Raw genomic sequence first — 24,560 nt, forward strand, 5'->3', positions numbered from 1 at the left:
CATTCAGACTTACCTCCCACTTGACTGGTGATTTCAAGGAGAACTCTGGGATGTTACCTTTTTCTAAGTCTTTGCCCTAGGTGAGAATGCCTTTCTACTGTCTTTACACACATGGTGGCTTGACTATAGAATTCTTGAATCTCAAACTATCCCCATCAAGACTCTTGTCCTTATCCCATTCTTTTGGCTCTTAAAATGGTAGCAAGTACACCTGAAACTAATATAATGTTATATTGTCAATTATAGCTCAAAAAAAAAAAGGTAACAAAGCTGGGCTGTTCTCTTTTATTATTATTATTTTTAATATTTATGTATTTATTTGGCTGTGGCGGGTCTTAGTTGCAGCAAGCAGGATCTTCGGGGCATGCCAGATCTTTTTTTACTTGTGGCATGCAGGATCTAGACCAGGGATGTAGCCCTCGGTCCCCTGCACTGGGAGCGTGGAGCCCTAACCGCTGGACCACCAGGGAAGTCCCTGGGCTGGTCTCTTTTAGGCAAGCAATTCACCTGGTGCTTGTTGGGATTTTTCTTTACCCTCAAAAGTCAAACATTTTGCCAGTATAATTCTCAGCATAGGCATTTTTCTGTTACTTTTACAGAAATAAAAAAGGTCTTCTTTTCAACTGAGAAAAGTTTTCTTCTATGTTCTTTCTTGTCCATTCTATGAACAGATTGTTTTGGATTTTTTTCTCCCCTAAAATTATCACGTTGGATTGCCATTGTCAATGAAATCTCTTTGTCCCTTTTCTCTGAATCCTGGAGACACTATCTCAAGTTTTTTGTTTTTGTTTTTTCAACATCACTGATTTAATTTTCTTCAGAGTCAAAGGTACTCTGTTTTCTCTAATAAAATATTTCATTCTGTTTGTTTTATTTTCCTTTCATTTTAGCCATTTTCTACCCACCTCTGTCTTGATCTCAACTTAATCTCTTTTTATAGTTCTCTGCTCTTATGTCATGGAGAATGTGGTTTTGCATCTTAAGAACACCAGGAAAATAAGAGAATAACCGTATCTGGCTCTGTTCTAATGCATATGAAAACCTTGATAATGTAGACAATTTTCTGGGAAATAAAATTATAAAAATAAGAAAGATGTTGAAAATATTATCCAAGAAAGGCTCTAGGCCCAGATGGTTTAATGGAAGAATTCTCTCAAACTTTCAGTGAACAGATAATCCTCACCCTATAAGTCTGTATCAGAGCACAGAAAACCAAAAATGGTAAATATTTCACTTTATGAAGCCACAATTCGCAATAAAGGAAGATCAGAAAGGAGAACTACAAACCAGTCATACTTACCAGCTCAGAGGGGAAACGAAATCCTAAATACAAATCAAGGAAATAAAATTAAATATTATTGTATATGAACTTAATAATCCATGAGTGTGTTAAATGAGAAAAACAATCATCATAATAGATGCCAAAAAGTCATTCAAAAATCAATACCCCAAAGAACCCTCATAATTAACCAGGAATGGTTGAAATTAAAATTCAATATTTTGTGCTATCTTGACAAAATCTAGAGGGCCTCAAATGGCCTAACTGAAAGTTGCCCTAGTCAAACAATCCTCCTTATCAAATGTACGAGGTGCAGTTTCTGCTTATCTCTGAGTATTGTAGTGGGTTTCAGTTCTCTGCCGGCCCTCCGATTTATTCAAAGAAGCCAGTCAGATCCCCTGCAGGAACCAGGGGGCACTCACCCTCTTGCTGCTACAAAGTCTGCCTCCCACAGTCCCTGGTTGTTCACTATATTCCTGAGTGCAACACCTCTGTGGCCCTGGGTGGCTTGTGGTGTTCCCCTCCCCTGGGCTGTGAGTATATGTGCTGTCAGTCTCACCTGCTCAGTGTCAGGTATTGTGTTTGGCCATCCCCATAACCCTAACGAGGGAATCTCTGCCTCACCAATGGGGTGAAGAGCAAGTAATTAAAACAAGAGTATATCAGACTAACAGGGAATTCCCTGGCAGTCCAGTGGTTAGGACTCCTCATTTTCACCGCCAAGGGCCCGGGAACTAAGATCCCGCAAGCCGCGAAGCACAGCCAAAACAAAGAGTATATCAGGCTAACAAAAATTAAAAATCCATGTTGGTGAGGATGTAGAGAAATAGGAAATCACGAAGTGTGTTTTTTTTTTTTTTTTTTGGCTGTGTTGGGTCTTCATTGCTGTGCGCCAGCATTCTCTAGTTGCCGTGAGCAGGGGCTACTCTTTGTTGCGGTGCGTGGGCTTCTCATTGCGGTGCTTCTGCATGGGCTCTAAAGCATGAGCTCAGTAGTTGTGGCGCACAGGCTTAGCTGCTCCGCAGATTGTGGGATCTTCCAGGACCAGGGCTAGAACCCGTGTCCCCTGCACTGGCAGGCAGATTCGTAACCACTGAGCCACCAGGGAAGCCCCACAAAGTATTTTTGAGAGTATAAATTGGTACAACCTTTTGGGAGGACAATTGGGTAATTTATTAAAATGAGAAATGCGTATATCCTCGGACCCAACAATTCCATTTTTGGAAGAAATACCATCACAAATAATATGACAGATGTACAAAGACAGTCATTGACATGATGGTGTAATAGTCAAAAAAAAGTTTTTTTCAACCTAAATACATCAATCTACTAAGAGAAGATTGATCAAGTGAATACCAATGCAACCAATGCAATGCAAGTCCAAAAAAGCAAGTGGCAGAATCACACGTATACACACTATACTCTAATTTTTCTATTATTTTTTAAAGAATATATATGTACACGCATAGAAAAGTCTGGAAAGATACATACCAAACTACTAACAGTGGCTACCTTGAGATGGTGGGATTTCAGGGAGTATGACAGAAGAGAGGACTCTAGGCACTTTGGTAATGTTTGCACTTTCTAAAACAAGCATGTATTACTTTTGTAAAAAAAAATTTTTTTAAGGTAAAGCAGTTTGCTTGCAAGAATAAACAGGTGAGGGACTTCCCTGGTGGCGCAGTGGATGGGAATCCGCCTGCCAATGCAGGGGACACGGGTTCGGGCCCTGGTCCGGGAGGATCCTACATGCCGCGGAGCGGCTGGGCCCGTGCGCTACAACTACTGAGCCTGTGCTCTAGAGCCTGCAAGCCACAACTACTGAGCCCACGTGCCAAGACTACTGAAGCCTGCGTGCCTGGAGTCTGTGCTCTGCGGCGAGAGAGGCCACCGCAACGAGAAGCCTGTACACCGAAATGAAGAGTGGCCCCTACTCGCCGCAGCTAGAGAGGGCCTGCGAGCAGCAACGAGTACCCAACACAGGCAAAAATAAATGAATAAATTTAAAAAAATTTTAAAAAAAGAATAAACAGGTGAGTAAGCTCTGAAAATTTAGACAGGCTATTAGATATTAAATATTTGCTCAAAAATCCCTGCCCCAATGGAGTTTGCATTCTAGTGGGAGGAGACAATAAGTAAAATATATAGTGAATTAGAAAGTGGTAAGTACTAAGGAGAAGTTGAGACTGCAGGGGATCCCAACTCTGAATAAGATAGAAGGTCTTGCTGAAGAAGTGCACTCAAGTTACAGATCTGGAGGGGAGGGAAGCAAGCCTGAAGTATAAAAGAGGTTCCTAGGATGCAATCATTTTATCTATAACAAAATGAGCTTTTCTTTTTTTTTTTTTTTTTTTTCTCTTTGCGGTATGCGGGCCTCTCACTGTTGTGGCCTCTCCCGTTGCGGAGCACAGGCTCCGGATGCGCAGGCCCAGCGGCCATGGCTCACGGGCCCAGCCGCTCCGCGGCATATGGGATCCTCCCAGACTGGGGCACGAACCCGTATCCCCTGCATCGGCAGGCGGACTCTTAACCACTGCGCCACCAGGGAGGCCCGAGCTTTTCTTTTTCAATGTTTTGTTTTATTGCACTAAAGCTTCCAGACAGAAAAATGGTTAAACATTAAAACATTATAGTTTTTAATAAGATCAATAACTACAAAAAGAATTAGCATTGTTAAAAATCTACCTTTTGGGGCTTCCCTGGTGGTGCAGCGGTTGGGAGTCCACCTGCCGATGTAGGGGACGCGGGTTCATGCTCTGGTCCGGGAGTATCCCACATGCCGCAGAGCGGCTGGGCCCGTGAGCCACGGCCGCTGGGCCTGCGCGTCCGGAGCCTGTGTCCCACAGCGGGAAAGGCCACAGCAGTGAGAGGCCCGCGTACCGCAAAAAAAAAAAAAAAAAAAAAAAAAAATCTACCTTTTTTTTTTTTTTTGGCCACGCCACATGGCATGCGGGATCTGGTTCCCCAACCAGGGATCGAACCTGTGCCCCCTGCAGTGGAAGTGTGGAGTCTTAACCACTGGACCACCAGGGAAGTACCAAAGGTCTACCCTTTTAAACGGCACTGGCCCTAGATTGTTTTATGGCTGAGTTCTACCTATCTATAAACAGGTCATTCTAAATCATAGGAAAAGAGGAAAAGCTCTATGGACCTAGAGATTATCATACTAAGCGTGGTAGGTCAGAAGGAGAAAGACAAATACCATATGATATTTTTATATGGAATCTAAAATACGACACACATGGACATATCTACGAAACAAAAACAGACTCATAGACATAGAGAACAGACTTGTGGTTGCCAAGGGGAAGGGGGGTTGGGGAGGAGAAGGATTGGAAATTTGGGATTAGCAGATGCAAAGTATTATATATAGGAATAATAAACAAGGTCCTACTGTACAGCACAGGGAACTATATTCAATATCCTGTGATAAACCATCATGGAAAAGTATATGAAAAAGAAAATGTGTATGTATAACTGAGTCACTTTGCTGTACAGCAGAAATTAACACAACACTGTAAATCAACTTTTTTATCCTTCAATAAAATTTTAAAAAGGAAAGCTCTCTAATTTATTAAGGTAGAATAATCTTAATGCCAAAATCTGACAAATGAGACAAAAGAAGAAAATTGTGTGATTGATTAATCACCTGTCTTCCCCACTAGCTTGTAGCACCTATGTAGACAGGATCCTTTTTTAAAATTCCATATTTCCATCTTAATACTCTGGTAAGCAGAATAATGGCCTTCCAAAGATGTCCAAGTCCTAATTCCCAGGACCCGTGACTATGTTAGGTTACATGGCAAAGGAGAATTAAGATTGTAGATAGAATTAAGTTTTCTAATAACTCTCCACTTGGAGATTATCCAAGTGGGCTCCATGTAAACACAAGGGTACTTAAAAATGGAAGAGGGGGACTTTCCTGGTGGTCCAGTGGCTAAGACTCAACACTCTCAATGCAGGGAGCCCGGGTTTGAACCCTGGTCAGGGAACTAGATCCCACATGCCCCAACTAAGGATCCTGCACACGGCAATGAAGATCCTGCATGCCACAACTAAGACACAGCAAATCCAAATAAATAAATATATATTTTTTTAAATGGAAGAGGAAGTTGGTGGTGGATTGGGGGGGCGAGGAGGGAGATGTGACTATGGAAGTATGGTTAGAGAGATACAACGTAGCTTGCTTTGCAGATGGAGGATGGGGGCCATGGGAATATGGGTGGTCTCTTGAAAATGGAAAAGAGCCTCCAGAAAGAAACATAGCCCACCTTGATTTTAGCCCAGTAAGACCTGTGTTGGACTTCTACATAACTACAAGATAATAAATGTGTTGTTTTACAACACTAAGTTTGTGGTAATTTGTTACAGCATCACTAGAAAACTAATGCAAGCACATAACAGACACTCAACATTCATTTGCTGAATGATGAATGAAACCACAAAAACCCTGGGTCTATAGATAAATGGGTAAAAGATAGAAATATATCATTCACAGAATACAAATGTCTAATAAGCAGTTGTAAACATCTTCAGCTGATATTGAAGAGATGCAAATGAAAACCTATCAAATTAGCAGGCTGTTGTGATCCTTTGGGCGTCCTACCCACCAAGTTATCCAGAAGGGAATTAGGGGCTTCTTCACTGGGATGACTGGGCAGTATCTCCAGATGCCAAATTGAGGAGCAGGCACTTAAATCCATGCTAAAGTTTGGATGTTTGTACCAAAGCTTTTTCCAGCTTGCTTTATAAAGGAAATAAAAACCTCCCAAATTGGGCCAAAAATTCTTAGGAATGACCAGTAAAAGTCTTGGTGGTTATCTAGACCAATATAAAACTATAAGTGAAATGTTGATGACCCAAGCATGCTGGGGTGTTTTACAAAATGCTGATGTTCACACACACACACACACACACACACACACACACACGGCCCTTGAAAAAGAAAATTTAAAGGAAAAATACAAAAACATTATTAGACTATACTCTCTTTTGTACCACTACTCTTTACTAATGGCACATTCTACCTAAGACAGAATATGGTTTTATGTTCCCCAGGAATTTTTCTTTTCTGTAACATTTTTCTTTTCTGTTTTTACATAATTGATGCTTTGTTTATATAATATTAACAAACAGACTTATCTGTACCTATACGATATAAACCTCACTGCAAACTATTTAGAAACAAGGTAAAAAGGAATACAAGTCACCACCCCACCTGCCATCTCAGGTGAGTTTTATGCACTCACCTCTATTTGTGAAGCATGTTGGTCCTTCTTAAAGCCCCAAGCAAAATAATATTTTAAATTATTATTGCATCATGGAAATTATGGTCATGCCCAAACCTCTAATCAATTTTTTTTTTTTTTGCGGTGCGCGGGCCGCTCACCGTTGTGGCCTCTCGCGTTGCGGAGCACAGGCTCCGGACGCGCAGGCTCAGCAGCCATGGCTCACGGGCCCAGCCGCTCTGCGGCATGTGGGATCTTCCTGGACCGGGACATGAACCCGTGTCCCCTGCCTCGGCAGGCGGACTCTCAACCACTGCGCCACCAGGGAAGCCCCCTCTAATCAATTTTATGGAAACTTGCAAACTCCAAAAATGTTACCAGATTTTTGTAAAATCTGGGGTAAATTTGTCCAGCAGAAAGTCTTCTCTGTAAACTCTGTACATTATCATTACAGATAGGTACACTGGTGGTTAAATGAAACTTTTATAACCTGCCTTGGGGGCCCACATTTCCCATGTGTCCAATACACACAAACTAAAAAGGCATCAAGACAACTGTCAAACTAGACATCAAACGTGTGTCTACACAACTACTATGAGGTTTAGCTCAACAAAAAAGTGACTTGACTTACCTCATTGATGAGGAATAAAGGAAAATAAAACAACAGAAGTATTTATCTCAGTTACTCAGTTACGATACAGTCATAACATTACTGGTTTTAGTTTTGGTGTAATTATTATTATTATGGATGTGTTTTTTGTATCATGTTAGAAATTTAAGTCAAATTGTAAAATCATATAAGAAAGTTAAAGTGACTAAAACTGGTCAGAGTAAATCTAGCAGGTTATATAAAGGGATATATTTAAACAAGTTTAGTGTTACAGTATCAGTATTTGGTAGGTTCTCTTATGAGGTTCCTTTACACACTTATCTGTAATGAGTAATCAAATATTGCATTAACCAGTCAAAAATTATATATGGTGTCAGAATAAACCAAGCAAAAAAATTCTTTTCAATGTCCCCACTATAGTCTACATTGCTTTTGGTACAATTCTGTGACTACTAAAAGTTATGTATGATACACAACTCTTCACTCAGATACTGCCCTGTCAATACAAAAGGAACAGCCTCCTTAGAACCCTGTTTTTCAAACTGTAGGTCGAGATCTGTGAGTGGGTTAGAGAAACAGGGAGTTCTCTGGTGGTCTAGTGGTTGGGATTCTACGCTTTCACTGCCGTGGCCCGGGTTCAGTCCCTGGTCAGGGAACTGAGACCCCGTAGGCTGCTCGGGGCAGCCAAAAAAAAAAAAAAAAAAAAAAAAGAATAGAGAAACAAATATCAACATGCATCAAACCATGATAAGCAAAGGATTACTGTGAAACTTTAGCCTGTTCATTATCTCTATATATGCACACACACATGTACCAAGTCCTTGATATAAAACCAATTTCTTAGTAAGAGATACTGTCAAAAAATTTTGAAAAACACAGCATTGGTAGAATAGTTGTCTCCAATCTTGGGGCCAGGGCTTAGGACTGGAGGTGTCTGGGGAATGCGCTTGTGAAGGCTTGCTGCAGTGCCCTCCAACAGTACAACGGGAGCGTGGAGGGAAGAGGTGATAGACTGATAAAGATTGTGGGATATGAAGATTGCGAAGGAGGCTTAAGAAATGAGTTAGTGATTTAAAACACTAATTAAACATCCCCCCGACACTTCACTAAATACAGCCTAAATCTCTGGGCTCAGTATTTACCACCCTTCCCAGCTGGGTCCCAAGCTCCCTTTCCAACCTGTCTCACCTTTGCCCCCACCTATTCCTTTCCTCCACCCAACACTCCATGCCCCTCAATCACAAACCTTTACATTCGGCACACCTGGCTTCTCCTCAGCCCAAAAGGCCTCACCTTGTAATTACAGGCCGTGCACCTGTTGGCTGAATGATGGGCGGTATCCCTGCTATATTAATAGCATTGCCCTGCCCCCACTTGTGGATGGGGCCATGTTTTGTTTACTGTGATTCCCTGGGGTGCTTAGTATCCTTCCTCATACTTAGTATTTAATAATTTTCCAACTCTTGACCAATTTTGTAAACAACCATTTTGATAAGACAAGTTTATTATATGGCTCTCCAACCTCTGCTTGTCAATATACCTTGAAGGTGCCTTAAAAAAGAAAAGTTGTAGGATTTCCTGGCAGTCCAGTGGTTAAGAATCTATGCTTCCACTGCAGGGGTGCACGGGTTCAATCCGTGGTCGGGGAACTAAGATCCTGCATGCTGTGCGGTGTGGCCAAAAAAAAAAAAAAAGTAGTAATAGAACTGAACTGAATCATACTGGACTCTATTGGGAGCAAAGTGCTTTCAAAATAGACCTGTTGGGCTGGGCTGTGAAGATAAGGCACCTAGACCTAGCACAACAAGCACTGTGTAATTTAGGGGTTACAAAAATCAAAACTTATCTGATTGGTTGAAGCCATCAGTCTAGAGTTCCTGATGGAAGGGGGAAATCTGTGAAAGAGGAGCCACACAACAGGTTGAGGACTCAGATGGGTCCCTGGTTCTGAATCACCATCCTTCAGTCATTTATATTCTCAGCCACCTGAAATAACCACCCTGGTGCTCCAGGATAAGTAAAAACTGTACCCCCAGGAAAAAATAAAAATAAAAATGGAGTTAGTGAATAAGCAAATGGAAATCCATGGTATTTAAATGTTTAAAATCAGTTTTAGCATTACATGTACAGATCAGTAATGTAATCACTATGATACCATGTGTGTTTGGTCAACTTTTTAAGGTATAAAAGTATTTAAAATAATTTCATATACAGCTGACCCTTGCGCAACATGGGTTTGAACTGCTTGGATCCACTTACACGCAGATTTTTTTCAGCAGTAAACACTATAGTACAGCACAATCTGTGGTTGGTTGAATCCGCGGGTGCAGAACCACAGATAGGGAGGAACTTCCGTATAGAGAGCCAGCCATAACTTATATGCAGATATTTGCCTATGCAGAGGGCCAGCGCTCCCAACCCCCTGTGTTGTTCAAGGGTCAACTGTACTAATTTGGAGAGTTTAAATGCTTAGAAGTATTTAAGTAATAATTAATGTTTAAACACTTGAAAATTTGTCTAAGTGGTTAAACTTTTCATTTATTAGTTGTTAAAAGTTTGTACATATTTAGAAAAATGTTAATCGCTTACTATCTGAAGAACTATTCATTTGATACTTTTATTAGATTAATAGATTGATTACTAAATAATGCACAAAGGGTTATAGGTTTTCCCCCTCTACACTAAGCCCCTGGGACATTAAGAGTCTTAGAAGCCTTCTGGGATACGAGGAAGGGTTGTGCCTTTTTCTTACTCCAGGCTTGTGGGCAGTGTCCTGAAGGTAGAATGTGGCGGCTTGGGCCGCCATAGTCATCTTGCTACGCGGATGGCAGTGGCTGAGAATGGTTGAGGGAAAGGATGGAAGAGATCTGGAGCTACTGTCTTGCTCTTCCAGAGAAGCTCCTTTGACTGGGGATTTTAATTACTTGCAACTTTACGGCCTGCCTTTCCACCCCACCCTCACTTCCTTCGCTGTCTCTCAACCTCAGCTACACATTGTAATCTCTTACTTATGTTCCCTGGACCCCAACCCCAGAGATTCTGATTGAACTGGTCCAGGGTGCAGCCTGGCACGAGACTGCGGTAAACTCCCCAGGTGATTCTAACGAGCAACCAGGGCGGGCTGAGAACCACTGCTCTAACTGTAAGCTCTTCTCTTCCCTTTGGAATTTTATCTTTCTATCTCATACTGTGGTTATCTATGTCTATTTCTTCCTTCTTCCTAGACTGTGGGCTCCCAAATGGCCTTCCAAACAATGCATGTGGCCCTTCCCAGCTCCAGGTGACTTCAAGTGTCCATCGCTGACAGAAGTAGCAGAGTTATGCCTTATTTGGAATTTAGGTTCTATAGTCTATGCTTATGACACCAAATGAGTCAAAATCACCCTTGACAATCCCTCAGGAAGGCTCTGTTCTGGGAGCCTGATGTCCTGTCTCCCCATCACCATATACATAGACTGTTTCCTCCTAGGCAGGAACAGAAAGCTGCCTCCTCCTCCACCAGGCACCAGAGGAAGTAGGTGGTTGTGTTTAGGCGCCATCTTGCATAAAAAATACACATTTAAACAGATGCCTCACCCTCAGCACAGCAGGAAGCTCATGCCATGAACAGCTCACAGGAACCAGAGTGCTGACCCCGCAGGAGACACACATCTCCCATCTCAACCCACTCTCGAGCATATGGTCCTTACATCCACCAGTGGGTGGAATCACCCACACCATTCAAACTTTTTGTCAAGGATGCAGAGCTGAATTCATGTGAAGTACTATATGAAGCAATGTCCCTCCACTGCACAGTTCTATCCAGCTCACACAGGTCTTCCCCTTTCTTCTCCCTGTCCCACAAGCAGCTGGCCCAGCCTCTCTCCTCCCTGACCTCCCTTCTGTCCCTCTTAAGGCTGATGTTCCCTAGGACTCTATCCTTGGCACTTCTCATTAACTCTTCTTCCTACGGGCTCTCATGGTGAGAACTCCTTCCTCAGTTCGGGGAGATGTGGCCCGAGAGGATTCCCACTTTGGTTCTGGTAAGGTAGGGGAGGAGGAGTAAGACCTCATCCAGGCCTTGGGGGCTGGGCTTGCAGGACACAAAGGAACAGAGTAAACGCTTTTTATTGAATGAATGGATGAATACATGCTTGATAAGAATGGAACTTGTATCTGCCTCCAAAGGACCCCACCCCCACTCCCAAGATATATTCTGAGGCTGAGATTTTCACCTGCTCACCTAGCACCCCTTCTGCCACACCAAGCCACGCCAAGCTCACCAGTGCTCATAGACCTTGAATCTGTAACTCCCTGGCCACACTCCATCACTGCCCCAGAATGCAAGGGAGGGATAAAGATGTATAGCCAGCTAGACCATGGCAGCTCTGAGTCCAAGAGGGAAGGGCTAGGTCAGGCTGGGACCTGGGTAGGGGGCTCCCGGCCCCAGGCGATGAGGGAGTTGCTGGCCTGGGCAAGCTCGGTGATGGATACGCGGCCCCGCTGTCGGATGAAGTTAGCCACGGCAGCCAGTTCCTCCGGGGTTATGTAGATGAACTTGCCCCGGTCGTCAATCACACCTGTGGGGACATGCAGGTTGTGGGGCTGAGCCCTCCCCACCTGGCCTGAGGATGCCCACCCACCCACCCTTCCTGCCTGTCTACTTGGCCTTTCCTGGCTGTATCCAATCTTGACTAGGTGAGTCAAATCAGGCTTCCTGGCCTGTCCTCATCACTCAAAGCCATCCCCAGGCCTTAGCATGTCCTCCTTGTAACTGCATCCCCCTCCTCAGTACACTGCTCCCCCAACCCGGGGTGGTCATCCTACCTCTGCAATAAGTCCCTGCAGCCCCACGTGGCTAGATACTCCCCAAGGCCAGGGCCCATAATGACTGACTCTTATCCTCTCACCTGTAAGAGTTCCCTCAGTTAGCAGGTCCTGGATGCGGTTTATGGTGTCCTATGAGGAGAACAGTTCTCAGAGCAGAGATGGGTGCTGCCATCCCCAGAAAAGGCACTCGCAACCTCCCTCCCACCACAGCCAAATCTCCTCCTCTCCTTCTCATGGCCAGCCTGCAATGTGACTCCATGTTTCTCCTTTGGAGGGACCCAGAGAGAAAGGGCTCTGGTCCTGGGACCCTGCAGGACCCCTGAGAGAGGCTCTCTTCCAACCAGGGGAGAACCATTGGTGACATTTGGCTGAAAAGGCTGGTATAGCCTGTTGTAAGACAGCTGTCAAGGTAACTGGATTTGGGCTGCTAAGAGTGATGGGGTTTAGACATTTTTCTTTTTTATCCCTGCCTGTTTTCCAACTAGTTAGAAAGGCAGGATTCCTGGGGTGCCAAGAGATTCCTACAGTCTACTCATTCTTGGTTGGGGGCAGGGTGGAAGGGGCATCAAGACTTTCCATCTTTAGGGCAGGCCCTCTCTTACAGCCACACAGACCCCATGGCCACACTCCATGTAACAGGGCACCTTGTAGGGCTTACCTGAGTCCGCAGGCCCACCTGGGAAGCCAGGTCTTCCAAGAGCACGACCTTGGACTGCTACAAACAAAAGGTGGAAAGGGAGTGAGGCTGAGCTTGAGCAAATCCTTCTCAGCACTGGAACCCTCTGAAGTTGGCATTCTGATCTGATCTGCTCTGGGTGGCTGGATAAACAGATTGTGCAGATTCCTATGGGAGAGCCTTGCTCCCTTCACACACTACTCATGCACTCTCCCAACTACCCATATGGAGAGACACACACATTCATAACCTATCTCATTTCCCTTGCTTGTGGGCAGAGATCTGCCCAAAACTACCAATTGTCCCCCAGGCTCCGGGACCGAAGACCACCCTGAGAAAGACTCACAAGTGGAGAACCAAGCACAGCTGCCACCTTCTCCTCTGCAACCAGACGTATCTTTCTAACATCTTGGGCAGGTTGGAAGGGGAAGCACCATAGAGATGAAGGGGAGGGGTGACAGTCACCAAAAGCTATTTAAAGAAACTTTTTCTAGGACTTGTATTTGCTGAGAACCTGCCAGGACAAGGTACTGAGAAGCTGCTGGGGAAGCAATGTTGAAAAAGACATAGCTCACAGCCCCGCCAGGAGGAAGGTGAGAACGTGGAGAAGAACAGAGCAGAGCAAGGGCCCCAATAAGCCAGGGCCTCGGTAGAAGCTCATTCTTGCCTCGCCTTTGCTCAATGCCCCCTGGCCTGGAGAGTACCACAACCCTGACACACCCATACTACTTTTCACCCATCCTCTTCTCACCATATGAGACCCCCTTAACATAACTGTTGAGAACACTGCTCGGTGCTTTCCACACACAGCCGTGTGCCATGTGCCTCCCTCACATCCTCAGGAGAAACGTTAGTTCCCAGGGATGCAGCTGAGGGTCCACTGCTGGATCCTACACATGCACCTGCCCCCGCCTCCCCCGCAAACAGACAGCATATGACTTGAAAGAAGGCGGTCTTTTGCGTTTCTGTGAATCTTCCATAGCAAATGAGCTGAGGTAGGAGTGACACGGTGACACCGCCCCAGCTGCAGATGGCATGTGACTGTTTGAAATGCCAAACCGAATATGTAAGCAGGCAGGCAAGTGAGCGGCAGTTGGGCCAGAGTGTGGGCGAGCACAAGGTGACCTGGCCAGCTGGCCTCTACCTACAAAGCAGGGAGTGGGTGCTGGGCTCTGAGCGACAGCTCACAGTGGGAATATGGAGTCACTCCAGGTGGTCCCTGAAAACCTGGCCTGAGGGGCTGCTGGGGCCAAAAGTATGTTTGGAAAAACAAACCAACCAACCCAGCCTCAATCAGAAAGAAGAGTGGAGTAACAAGAGCAAGCTATGCCTGTGCACATAACTGCTGCTCACAGAAATGTCCCTCCAGTTCTGAAACCCTAAGACGAAAGGGCCCATCCCCTTGGAACCAAGAGGAAGGTGGGTAGGCTGAATTTTGGAAGTTCTCCTTCTCTCTGCAGACAGCAGCTCTGGGAGAATCAGCTAGCATAGGCTGGAGAGACTTCTAAACTCCAAAAGAGTTTGGAGAACCCTCAGAAAATGGCCCCTCCAGAGAGGTGCTGAGAGCGAGGGCTGGCACTGCCCTGGGTACCTTTTCTCAGGCCTCTGCCTTGGAGAGGGGGACCTGAAGCTGATGCAGGAGGGCTTCCCGGAGGAGAGACTCAGGACTACATTGCTCCCCACTGGGTAGGTGGGGACAGTGAGCTCCAAACAGCAGCAGGAAAGCGTGAGATACCCTGCCCAGGGTTGCAGCCCTCAATCAAGTGTGCCAGGGTGGAGAATGGGCTCCATCAGAGGGAAATGGCGGCAGTCTGAGGGAGCCTTCTCCCTCTCGGGAGCCCTGGCCCCCAGCTGTGAGCCTAGCCCCTCGCAGGCTGGGAGCTGTCTAAACCCCACTCTCTTCTGGGAGAGGTGGGGGAGGGTTAGCAAGCCCCCGGCTCCTTGGCGCCCCTGGTTACCACTCCCACCACCGCCTCCGCTCCCTCTGCATTCCTTCCCTCAGCCGCCTCTGCACCCCTGAGCTGCACTTGAAAACCTCTCCCCTCATTGCATCCTTTGTGGGAGAGGAGAAGTTGCTTAGCAGCAAAGCAGAGCAGGACGTGCTTATGCAACGCAACCTGGAGCAGTATCCGGGAGGCCTGCGCTGCAGCTGTAGACAGAAGGGGGCACACCTGCTGCCCTGCCCCAGGTTCCAAAGGAAACATCATCCTATATCCCCCAGAAGACCCAAGTTACTGGTTGGGAACACATGGCAGGGGATGCTTGTGTCACCTCAGTAGAGCCTCAGTATGACAGAACTGGCAGAAAACACACGTGAAGAAACTTGAAAACACAGTGACTCACTGAGCATGGGGTCTGAAGAGCAGGGAAACTGTCAAACCCTAAGCATGAGGAAGCGACCATAGACTCACACTTCCCACACAGACCAGGTCCTTCTCCACCTTTGGGGTCAGAGAAGGGACTCTCCTGGCCAGGACCCCAGCAGCTCAGCCTCTCTTTGTCCACCTGCCCACTCCTGCACTAGCTTGAGTGAAAGGCCTGCAGCCCCCGCTCAGGCCTACTCCCTCCAGGCCCTGAAGATGCAACCAACATGCACACAAGAAGCAGGCAGCCGACACCCAGGTTCTGCTCTGTGGCTTCTTACCTTAATGTAGTTGATGAACTCAGCCAGGAAGCTGTGGGACTAGAGGAGCAGAGAAATCAAGGTGAGTGTCCCCCTGGCAGGGGCCACAGGGTCTATGCCTACACACCTGCCCATGTGCGTGCCACCTGCCTGCGCTGTGTGCCTGTCCAACCACCTGCGTGAGCAGTAGAGCCTCCTGTGGTGCGGGGATCGAGGCGCCACTTCTCCCAAAGACAAGGTCTCAGCCGCTAGAGCCTGCTGATCCTGATGCCCACCCGCCTCTCACTGCCTGACTGGGGAGGCAGGTGAGGAGCAGCGGGGTGTCTGGGACGGGGTGGCTCATCTTTTTGGGCACAGGGAGGGGTTTCCTAGGGGCGGTGGGCCCACCTGCTCCTCGGTCATGGTCTCGCCCACACCCTCTTCCTCCACCACGAAGGCCTCCTTCAGTTTCAGATACTCTTCATGCTCCCGCTGGGCCTGCTCTTCCCGGGCTTTCCTCTCCTCCTCCTCCTGTGGACACAGAAGAGACAAGAGTCAGATATTTTGGGGTGAGTGCCCACCCTATCCTGTTCTGGTCTCTGCTGCCCCCACAGGGCAGCAGAGCATCCAGACCAGCCCTTTCTCAGGGACAGAGCTCCTTTAAGACCTTGATCCCTCTGGCTCCTAAGCTGAACAGCAGGATCCCTCTTCTCAATCACTTCCATCACCTCCCAGGTGAATGCTGCTCAGCCCCCCTTTCCCTGAAAATCCTGCCATGACCCCCCCCCATAATATCCTCCAGTCACCTCTCCTCTCACTTCCTGTCCTGTCACATCCAAACTTCGTGAACAAACACCCAGTTTCCCCTTCCCACCAATCATCCATCCCTCCAGCCCACTCCAATCTGGCTTCTGCATACTCAGCTCCACCAAAACAAGTCCTGCTATGGTCTCACCCATGTCCTCCAACCACAAAAGCCAAAGGACAACCATCAGGCCTCATACCCCTGTCTTCTCAGTGGCCTGGGGCAGAGCCAACCATCCTTTCTTCCCTCCCTTGGCATCCAGACCCTACCCTCTCCTGGATTTCCTCCTGTTCCTTGGGCCATTCTTCCCGCCTCCTCCATCACTCAGCCCTGTCCCTTCTTTCTCCTTCACTCTCTGGGCCACCTCACCATGCCCACAGCATCAACAGTTATGTCCTTGCCAGTGGCCGCCACAGTTGTATCCCCACCCAAATCTCTCCTTGCAAACGCACGACTGCCCAAGTGGCACACCCACTGGGCTGTCTCACAGGCACCTCAAATTGATTATGTCCCAGAAAGACCCTGTGATCTACTCCCCACACATCTGGTACTCCTCCTGGGCCCCTGGCTCAGTGAATCACACAACCATCTGGCCAGATGCCCTGGTCAGAAATGAGGCCCCATCTACCACTTCTTTCTTTAACTTGTGGAAAACTTGATCCACCCATGTCACTCCATCACCAGCACAACCTACTGCAACAGTCTCACCCCAAATCAACCCATTTTCCAGAATTCTCAGAACGATCTATTTTAAACATGAAGCTAAAGCTGGGACACGGAATATACAAGATGAGCCTGGAGCATTTTGCAGTGTCAAAAGTAAGAAAGTACTTAAAAAAAAAAACAGTGGCCAAAGCTGGAACAATCTAAGCAAAAAAGTAAATAAGATAGCACTGGATGGGACTTCCCTGGCGGCCCAGTGGTTAGGACTTTGCACTTTCACTGCTGAGGGCCCAGGTTCAATCCCTGGTTGGGGAACTAAGATCCCACAAGCCACATGGCGTGGCCGAAAAAAAAAAAAAAGATAGCATTTGGATTATAATACAAAGTTCAAATAAATATCCATAAGTCCATGTGGATACAAATAAACAATTGGGGACTTGCCTGGTGGCACAGTGGTTAAGAATCCGCCTGCCAATGCATGGGACATGGGTTCGAGCCCTGGTCCGGGAAGATGGCACATGCCATGGAGCAACTAAGCCCACGTGCCACAACTACCGAGTCTGCGCTCTAGAGCCCACAAGCCAACTACTGAGCCCACGTGCCACAACTACTGAAGCCTGTGCGCTCTAGGGCCTGTGCTCCACAACAAGAGAAGCCACCGCAATGCGAAGCCTGTGCACTGCAATGAAGACCCAACACAGCCAAAAAATAAATTAATTAAAAAAAAAGAGGGGCTTCCCTGGTGGTGCAGGGGTTGAGAGTCCGTCTGCCGATGCAGGGGACACAGGTTCGTGCCCCGGTCCAGGAGGATCCCACATGCCGCGGAACAGCTGGGCCCGTGAGCCATGGCCGCTGAGCCTGCGCGTCCGGAGCCTGTGCTCCGCGACGGGAGAGGCCGCAGCGGTGAGAGGCCCGTGTAGAGCGGAAAAAAAAAAAAAAAGAAAAAAAAAGAAAAAAAAATTTTTAAATTGCTTTAAAAAAATAAAACAATTGAATAAAGAAAGAAGAAAAGATAAATCTGTACAGAAGAATTCCAAATACTTTATGTAAATACTCTCCTCTTAAGAAGGTGGAGCATAGCTCCCTACCCCTTAAGTGTGGGCTGTGCAGTGACTTGTTTCCAAAGAAGCATGCGAAATGGAGAAACCTGGCAAATATAACCTTAGCCAGGTGATCAAGGTTAACATACTAGTGATAAGTCAAGTTGATAACATGTACCCTTGCTATGTTGTGGTGAGGATGACGCTTCACCTCCAGTCTTCCTCCCAGAAATCTATAACCCCCAGTCTAACCGTGACAATAACATACGCCAAACGCAAATAGAGGGACATTTTACAAAATACTTGCCCAACAGGTCACAAAACTGTCAAGATCATCAAAAGCAAAGAAAGTCTGAGAAACTGTCACAACCCAGAGGAACCTAAGGACATATGACAATTAAGTGTAATGTGGTATCCTGGACGGAACCCTGGGAAAGAAAAAGGATATTTGGGGAAAGCTAAAGAAATCCCAATAATGTGTCAAATTCACTTAATAATAATGTATTAATATTAGTTGTGAGAAATATACCACAGTAAGGTATGATGTTAATAATAAGGGAATCTAGGGTGCAGGGGAGAAGAGTCCCAGGGTATTTAAGGTGCATTATTAGGATCAATATTCAGAAAGGTAAAAAACTCTCTCAATGCCTCCCCTCTGCTGTGTTCCAGCCCATCTGCTATAGCACCCATAGCCAGGCTTCCTGCCATCCAGTGTCCCTGGACAATAGGGCCAGTAGAGGCCAAAGGCACCACGTTATGGGGTCTTCCCATCTGGGCAGCCCTGGCTCTCACCCTGTATACCCCACATCTTTCTGATGTTGCCTTTCTTCAGCACCTGATTCTCAGAAGGAAGGAAGCACCTGGCAAACAAAGATTGATTCACCGCCCTTACTGCAGTGGCCTCCATTCCCTGAGCATCTTCTCTATGCCAGGCCCCAAACAGAACCTGGTACAGATACAATCCACCATCTCTTACAATGTCCGTTAACAGCCTCAAGACCCTTGGGATCCAGAACCCCCGCTCTGCCACCTTACCTCTCTGACCCCTTTCCTACTTCCTTACCCTGCTCTAGCCACTCTGCCTCAATGTTCTTCAAATGCTTCAGGTGTGTCCAATAAATCACATGCACAAAATTTCAGTCTCAGGCTCACTTTTCAGCAGCAGCTTTACAGAGGCTGTGCCTAGAGCTCAGGGACCAAATAAACCAGGGCCGGCACCTGGCTCAAGGCCCCTCTTCTAGGCTGGAGGTGTTGGGAAGCGGCATGGGTATCAAGGCTACCTGGGCAGCTGTCAGAAGTCAGCATCGGGGGCCTGGCTCACCTTCTGTTCCTCCTCCAAGCGAAGCCGCTCCTCCTCCTTTTTCCACTCTGCCTCACGCTGCGACTCAAGGCGTTTCCTCTCCTCACGCTCAGCCTCCTCTGCCTGGAGAAAGGCCTTCATGGGGGGCACATCTCCACCGCCAGCTAGAGTTTGCCCACCTCCCAAACAGGCCAGGCCAGGCAAGGCCTGGCCACAGACCAACGTTGCAGGAGACGGAGACAGGCAAGCATCAAATACCAGCCCAGCATGCAAAGAGCCTCGAGGGGAGGGTCTGCCATTTAGAAGACCCTTTCCCACTTCTCAGAGCCGCACCCCATCCCTCCTGCTTGCCTCACGCTGGGCTTTTCGTGCTTGTTTCTCCTCCAGCTTCCGTAGTTTCTTAGCTCCAATTTTCCCTAACAGGTGAGTTTCCACTGGCTTCTCGATGTCTTCTTCCTCTTGGGCTGAGTATGGTCAGAGAAAGACACTTCAGGTCCTGGCCATGGAGGACTGATGATGATGGATCCACCCTACCCCTTGTCCCTCTCCTTATGGGGGGGATCTCCTTCCACTCACTTGCAAATACCGCTAGCCCAGCTCTGCCCTCTAGAGGCCTCTGCCACGCAGAAATTCATCTGGGGGTGTGTGTGTTAGGTGTGGGGGAGGGGTGAGGGAACCATGGGTAAGAAAACAGATGATAACTTTAGATCTGCATAGCCATAAAGAAAGCACTCTAACCCAAGGGTTAAGCCCTCAGGAAATGAGTGTGCCCACACAAGGAGAGTGCTGGAATAGAAGGAGTGGACTGGGCTTCCCTGGTGACGCAGTGGTTGAGAGTCCGCCTGCCGATGCAGGGGACACGGGTTCGTGCCCTGGTCCAGGAAGATCCCACATGCCGCGGAGCGGCTGGGCCCGTGAGCCATGGCTGCTGAGCCCGCACCTCTGGAGACTGTGCTCCGCAACGGGAGAGGCCACAGCAGTGAGAAGCCCGTGTACCGCCAAAAAAAAAAAGGAGTGGACTGAAGAACTCTCTAGGTCAATCTAAAGACTCCTGCCCTTGGACTTCCCTGGTGGTGCAGTGGTTAAGAATCCATCTGCCAATGCAGGGAACACAGGTTCGATCCCTGGTCTGGGAAGATCCCACATGTCCGGAGCAACTACGCCCGTGTGCCACAACTACTGAGCCTGCACTCTAGAGCCCATGAGCCACAACTACTGAGCCCACGTGCTGCCAGTGCTGAAGCCCATGCGCCTAGAGCCCTTGTTCTGCAACAAGAAAAGCCACTGCAATGAGCCCGAGCACCGCAACGAAGGGTAGCCCCCGCTCGCTGCAACTACACAAAGCCTGCACGCAGCAACGAAGACCCAATGCAGACATAAATAAATAAATAAATAAAAGACTCCTGCCCTCCTGTTTGGACACTGAGAGCCAAAATGAAGGAAGAGGGGGTTGGCTCAATGGAATAGGGATCAGGGTCCAGAGCTGCTAGTCCCCGGGAGCAAAGGCTGGGTCCTAAGTCTCCCCTAACTACATCCTATGGCTCCCAGATAACCCTCCCACACTATGGCTTCACACCCCACTCTTCTGCCCAGCTTTGGGGGTCCCCTCACCCTCTAACCCAGGCCCTTTCTCCACCAGCCTGGGCCCCTCTCACCTGGGATGACGGCCTCCCCCTCATTCTCAACTACTTCTGCCCAGGCCACCCGCTGGGCTCGACGCTGGGCCTGCAGGCGACTGCCCAGGTCCCTGCGGCGCCGGGACCTGCCCCCAGTTCTCTGCTCCTCGGGCTCCAGGGGCCGAGGCTGGGCCACTCGGCCTGCTACTACTGCTTCCTCCTCATTGTGCAAAGGCTCATGGACAGCTGCAGGGAAGAGAAGAACCATGATTCTGTCTGGCAGCCCAAACCACCTCATGGCAGGGGGAACAGCGTCCTGGAAGCCTCACCCTCCTTGGCTCAACTTCCTCCAGGCTCCCGCTGCCCACAGCACAAAGTCCCAATTTCTCAGTCTGACTGTGGAGGCCTTCATATCCTAAACCCAGACCTTGGTCCTATGCAGCAAGAGCACCCCATCCCTCCCACCTGTGCTGATATCTTCCTTTCCTCTCACGGCCCCACTTTTCCAGTTGACCTGTCAGGAAACTACCACCCTGCAAGATGGAGCTGAAGCTCTACCTCCTCTAGGAAGCCCACCTTGACCTCTCCAGACCTCATGTGAATGCCCACGGCAGGACTGCATTTATCTGTTGCCTAACACCACCTGCCATGGTTTTATCTGGCACCCCAATCAGAGAGCACACCCGAGGGCTGAGTCTCTCCTCTCAGGAAGATTTGTTGGCTATTTGCCTTATCTCAGCTTCTCTGTGCACCCTCCCGCTCCCACAGATGCTCTGAAGTAGCTTGTGGGTCCAAGGAGGGGGAGAGACATATACACAAACCCATATGCTGATAAGAAATGATGGGGAGGGGGGCAGGATGGAGGATGACAGGTGTATGGGTTCTGTGCCCTGGAGGGCGGGGTGCAAAACAAGGAGGAAGGTGCATGGCCACATGTGTATTCTCCTTGAGGGTGAAGGAGAGAGCTTCCTGGAGCCACCTCATGCTCTGTTCAGCTCATGGGTAGGTAGAAAACTTAGGTTCCCCCTCCTCGTCAGCTGCTCTGGAGCCAGCCTGGGAGGGATGGGAAACCCCTGTGGATCCCCCAACGGGCGCAGAGAAGGGTTGCCCGGATGAGGGATGTGAGTGCCCGCCAGGACCTGACCCTTCTACAGTGCCAAGGGGCCGGGGGAGAGATGAGGCGAGGCTCTCTTTTGGGGCCAGGAGAAAGGCGTAGGTTCCCTACTACTCTGTCCCCGAGCCGCAATCCTGCTCTGCGGCTCCCCGCTGATCCCCCTTCGCGCACGTATGCGCATGCGCACAGCCTGCCTGCCGCGAAAGACGCGGCTACCTCGTCAGCCCAGCCAGGCAAGCTGGCGCATGCGCAGGAGTCGCGGCTCGACGGCCTACAGAGGCTCCGGAGTCAGAGAAGGCGCGGCCCCACCGGCCATGGCGTGGCGACAACTCCTACCTGCTACCACCCGGCTCCGGCTGCGAGTCAGGAAGAGGATAAGGCCGACAAGCAGAGCCGCCGCCACCAAGTACACCACCGGGGCCACCATAACAACGGCTTCCAGGTGGAACCAGCCAGCGCGTCCACCCTGAGGCCCAGGATCTCCCAGGCCCCGCCTAACGCCCATGTGGCCCCTCCTGTTTCCCATTCTAGGCCCCGCCCACCACTCGGCCCCGCCCAGGCCGCACACTAAATTTAGAGGCCCTAATTTTTTTCTTAATCTGCTGTACAGCAATGAATGAATTAATTAGCTGTATAGCAAAGTGATTCAGCTATACATATATATCCTTTTTTTTTTTGGCCTTGCTGCACAACTTGCAGGATCTTAGTTCCCCAGCTAGGGATTGAACCTGTGCCCTTGGCAGTAAAAGCACAGAGTCCTAACAACTGGGTTGCCAGGGAATTCCCTACTTTTTTTTTTTTAATATTCTTTTCCATTATGGTTTATCATTGGATACTGAATATAGTTCTCTGTGCTATAGGAACACAGAAGGTAGCCGCTTGTTTATCTATTCCATATATATCAATAATAGCTTACATCTGCTAACCCTAACCTCCCACTCCATCCCTCCTGCAACCCCCTGACAACCACAAGTCTGTTCTATACGTCTGTGAGTCTGTTTCTGTTTCATAGATAGGCTCATTTGTCAAATATTAGATTCCACATATAAGAGATATATGGTATGTGGCTTTCTCTGACTTACTTCACTTAGTATGATAATCTCTAGCTGCATCCGTGTTGCTGCAAATGAGAGGCCCTAATTTTTAACTTTAAAATGAATTCTGGGGGAGTAAAAAGTTAAGTGGAAATTATTGCAAATGGTTATGTGCAGCGTGACATTTATAGGTTTTTTTTTTTTTTTTTTTTTTTTTTGCGGTACGCAGGCCTCTCACTGTTGCGGCCTCTCCCATTGCGGAGCCCAGGCTCCGGACGCGCAGGCTCAGTGGCCATGGCTCACGAGCCTAGCCGCTCCGCGGCATGTGGGATCTTCCCGGACCAGGGCACAAACTCGTATCCCCTGCATCGGCAGGCGGACTCTCAACCACTGTGCCACCAGGGGGGCCCCTTATGTATGTCTTAAAAGCACTAAACAATACCACAGTGTTTATGGAAGCATACATATGCAGAAAAAGTAAAAAAGATGCTTGGGAATGATACATACCAACTTCAGAATAGCAGTTACCTTTGGGGAGGAAAGAAGTTGGATGGCATTAATGGCAGAGCTTTGCCTATATCTGTGACATCTGATCTCATTAAAAGTGGAGACCAAATCTTCAAAACAATAAATTGTAATATACTTTTGTACTCAGACTTGCAATTTCACACCATTTTAAAGTAACTTATTGGGTTGTACAAGAATTATTGATCCAGTTTTCCATAGTGAGCACTAGGAAATTAAATACAGGAAATTTAAATTTTCTTTTAATTCTTGACACTGTTAAAAAAGAAAAACAAAACTGGGACTTCCCTGGCAGTCCGGTAGTTAAGACTCAGCACTTCCAATGCAGAGGGCACGGGTTCGATCCCTGGTCTGGGAACTAAAATCCCACATGCCATGTGGTGCGGCCAAAAAAAAAAAAAAAAAAACAACAACCAACAAACAAAAACAAAACTGGGGACAAATTCTACCTCAATAAAGTTGTTTAAAAAAAAAAACCTAGGGGCTTCCCTGGCGGCGCAGTGGTTGAGTCCGCCTGCCGATGCAGGGGACACGGGTTCGTGCCCCGGGTCCGGGAAGATCCCACATGCCGTGGGGCGGCTGGGCCCGTGAGCCATGGCCGCTGAGCCTGCGCGTCCGGAGCCTGTGCTCCGCAGCGGGAGAGGCCACAACAGTGAGAGGCCCTCGTACCGCAAAAAAAAAAAAAAAAAATTGGAATGGTGGGAACTTGAGCATTTATGATTTTCTGTAATTTTGAAATAGTTCATAATTTATAAACAAGCAAAAAGGGCAGGACAGTGCTTTTAAAACATATAAATGTTGATAATCATTAAAGCTGGTCAATGGTTATATAGGGGCTCATTATACTGCTTTTTTTTTTTTGGTAAGTTTGACATTTTTGTGCAACTTTGAAATTTTCCATAATAAAAAATATTGTTAAAAAGTAAAAATTAAGACTTGATACATTTTTGTGTGTAATTTGCATGTGCATAGAAAGTTGTTTGGAAGGGCGAAACAAAAAACTGTCAATAGATATAACTTCCTTGCTGCCTCAGATTATATCACTTTCACAGCTTTCATTTGGAGTTCTCAGATTGTCAGGGTTCTGGACCCTAAGCATGTTGCTTAAGGTTTGTGGGCAGACTGAGTGGGGTGGAAGATGGCAGGGAGAACAACAGTGAGACAGCTGCTGCCCTGGTCCAGGTAAGAACAGAACAGGGCTGGATTCATGACAGTAGCACTGGAGTGGTGAGGAGGGGACTGATTCAAGAACTATTTCA

The 24,560-nt window shown here is 47.8% G+C and overlaps 1 protein-coding gene across 1 annotated transcript; it reads right to left on the reverse strand.

The window, feature by feature from the left end:
• Positions 1-11,208: 11,208 nt before the first annotated feature.
• On the reverse strand, positions 11,209-22,242 carry DDRGK1 (DDRGK domain containing 1). Its single transcript, XM_060078838.1, has 9 exons — positions 22,079-22,242; positions 20,668-20,874; positions 19,364-19,476; positions 19,034-19,135; positions 15,613-15,735; positions 15,247-15,285; positions 12,585-12,641; positions 12,007-12,055; positions 11,209-11,676 (listed from the first exon to the last, which is right to left on the reverse strand). Exons 1-9 carry the CDS (start codon positions 22,167-22,169, stop codon positions 11,510-11,512), a joined length of 948 nt encoding a protein of 315 aa, XP_059934821.1. The 5' UTR covers positions 22,170-22,242; the 3' UTR covers positions 11,209-11,509.
• Positions 22,243-24,560: the final 2,318 nt, after the last annotated feature.

The sequence above is a fragment of the Mesoplodon densirostris genome, chromosome 16 (assembly GCF_025265405.1).
Source record: "Mesoplodon densirostris isolate mMesDen1 chromosome 16, mMesDen1 primary haplotype, whole genome shotgun sequence".
NCBI lineage: Eukaryota > Metazoa > Chordata > Mammalia > Artiodactyla > Ziphiidae > Mesoplodon > Mesoplodon densirostris.

What these genes read in the sequence shown, in the direction of transcription:
- DDRGK1 (XM_060078838.1), bottom strand. Translation starts at nt 22,169, where the DNA reads ATGGTGGCCCCGGTGGTGTACTTGGTGGCGGCGGCTCTGCTTGTCGGC. An exon ending in AGTTCATCAACTACATTAAG is followed by an intron (nt 12,642 to 15,246) that starts GTAAGAAGCCAC and finishes TTTTGTTTGTAG; the next exon opens with CAGTCCAAGGTCGTGCTCTT. An exon ending in AGGTGGGCCTGCGGACTCAG is followed by an intron (nt 12,056 to 12,584) that starts GTAAGCCCTACA and finishes TTCTCCTCATAG; the next exon opens with GACACCATAAACCGCATCCA.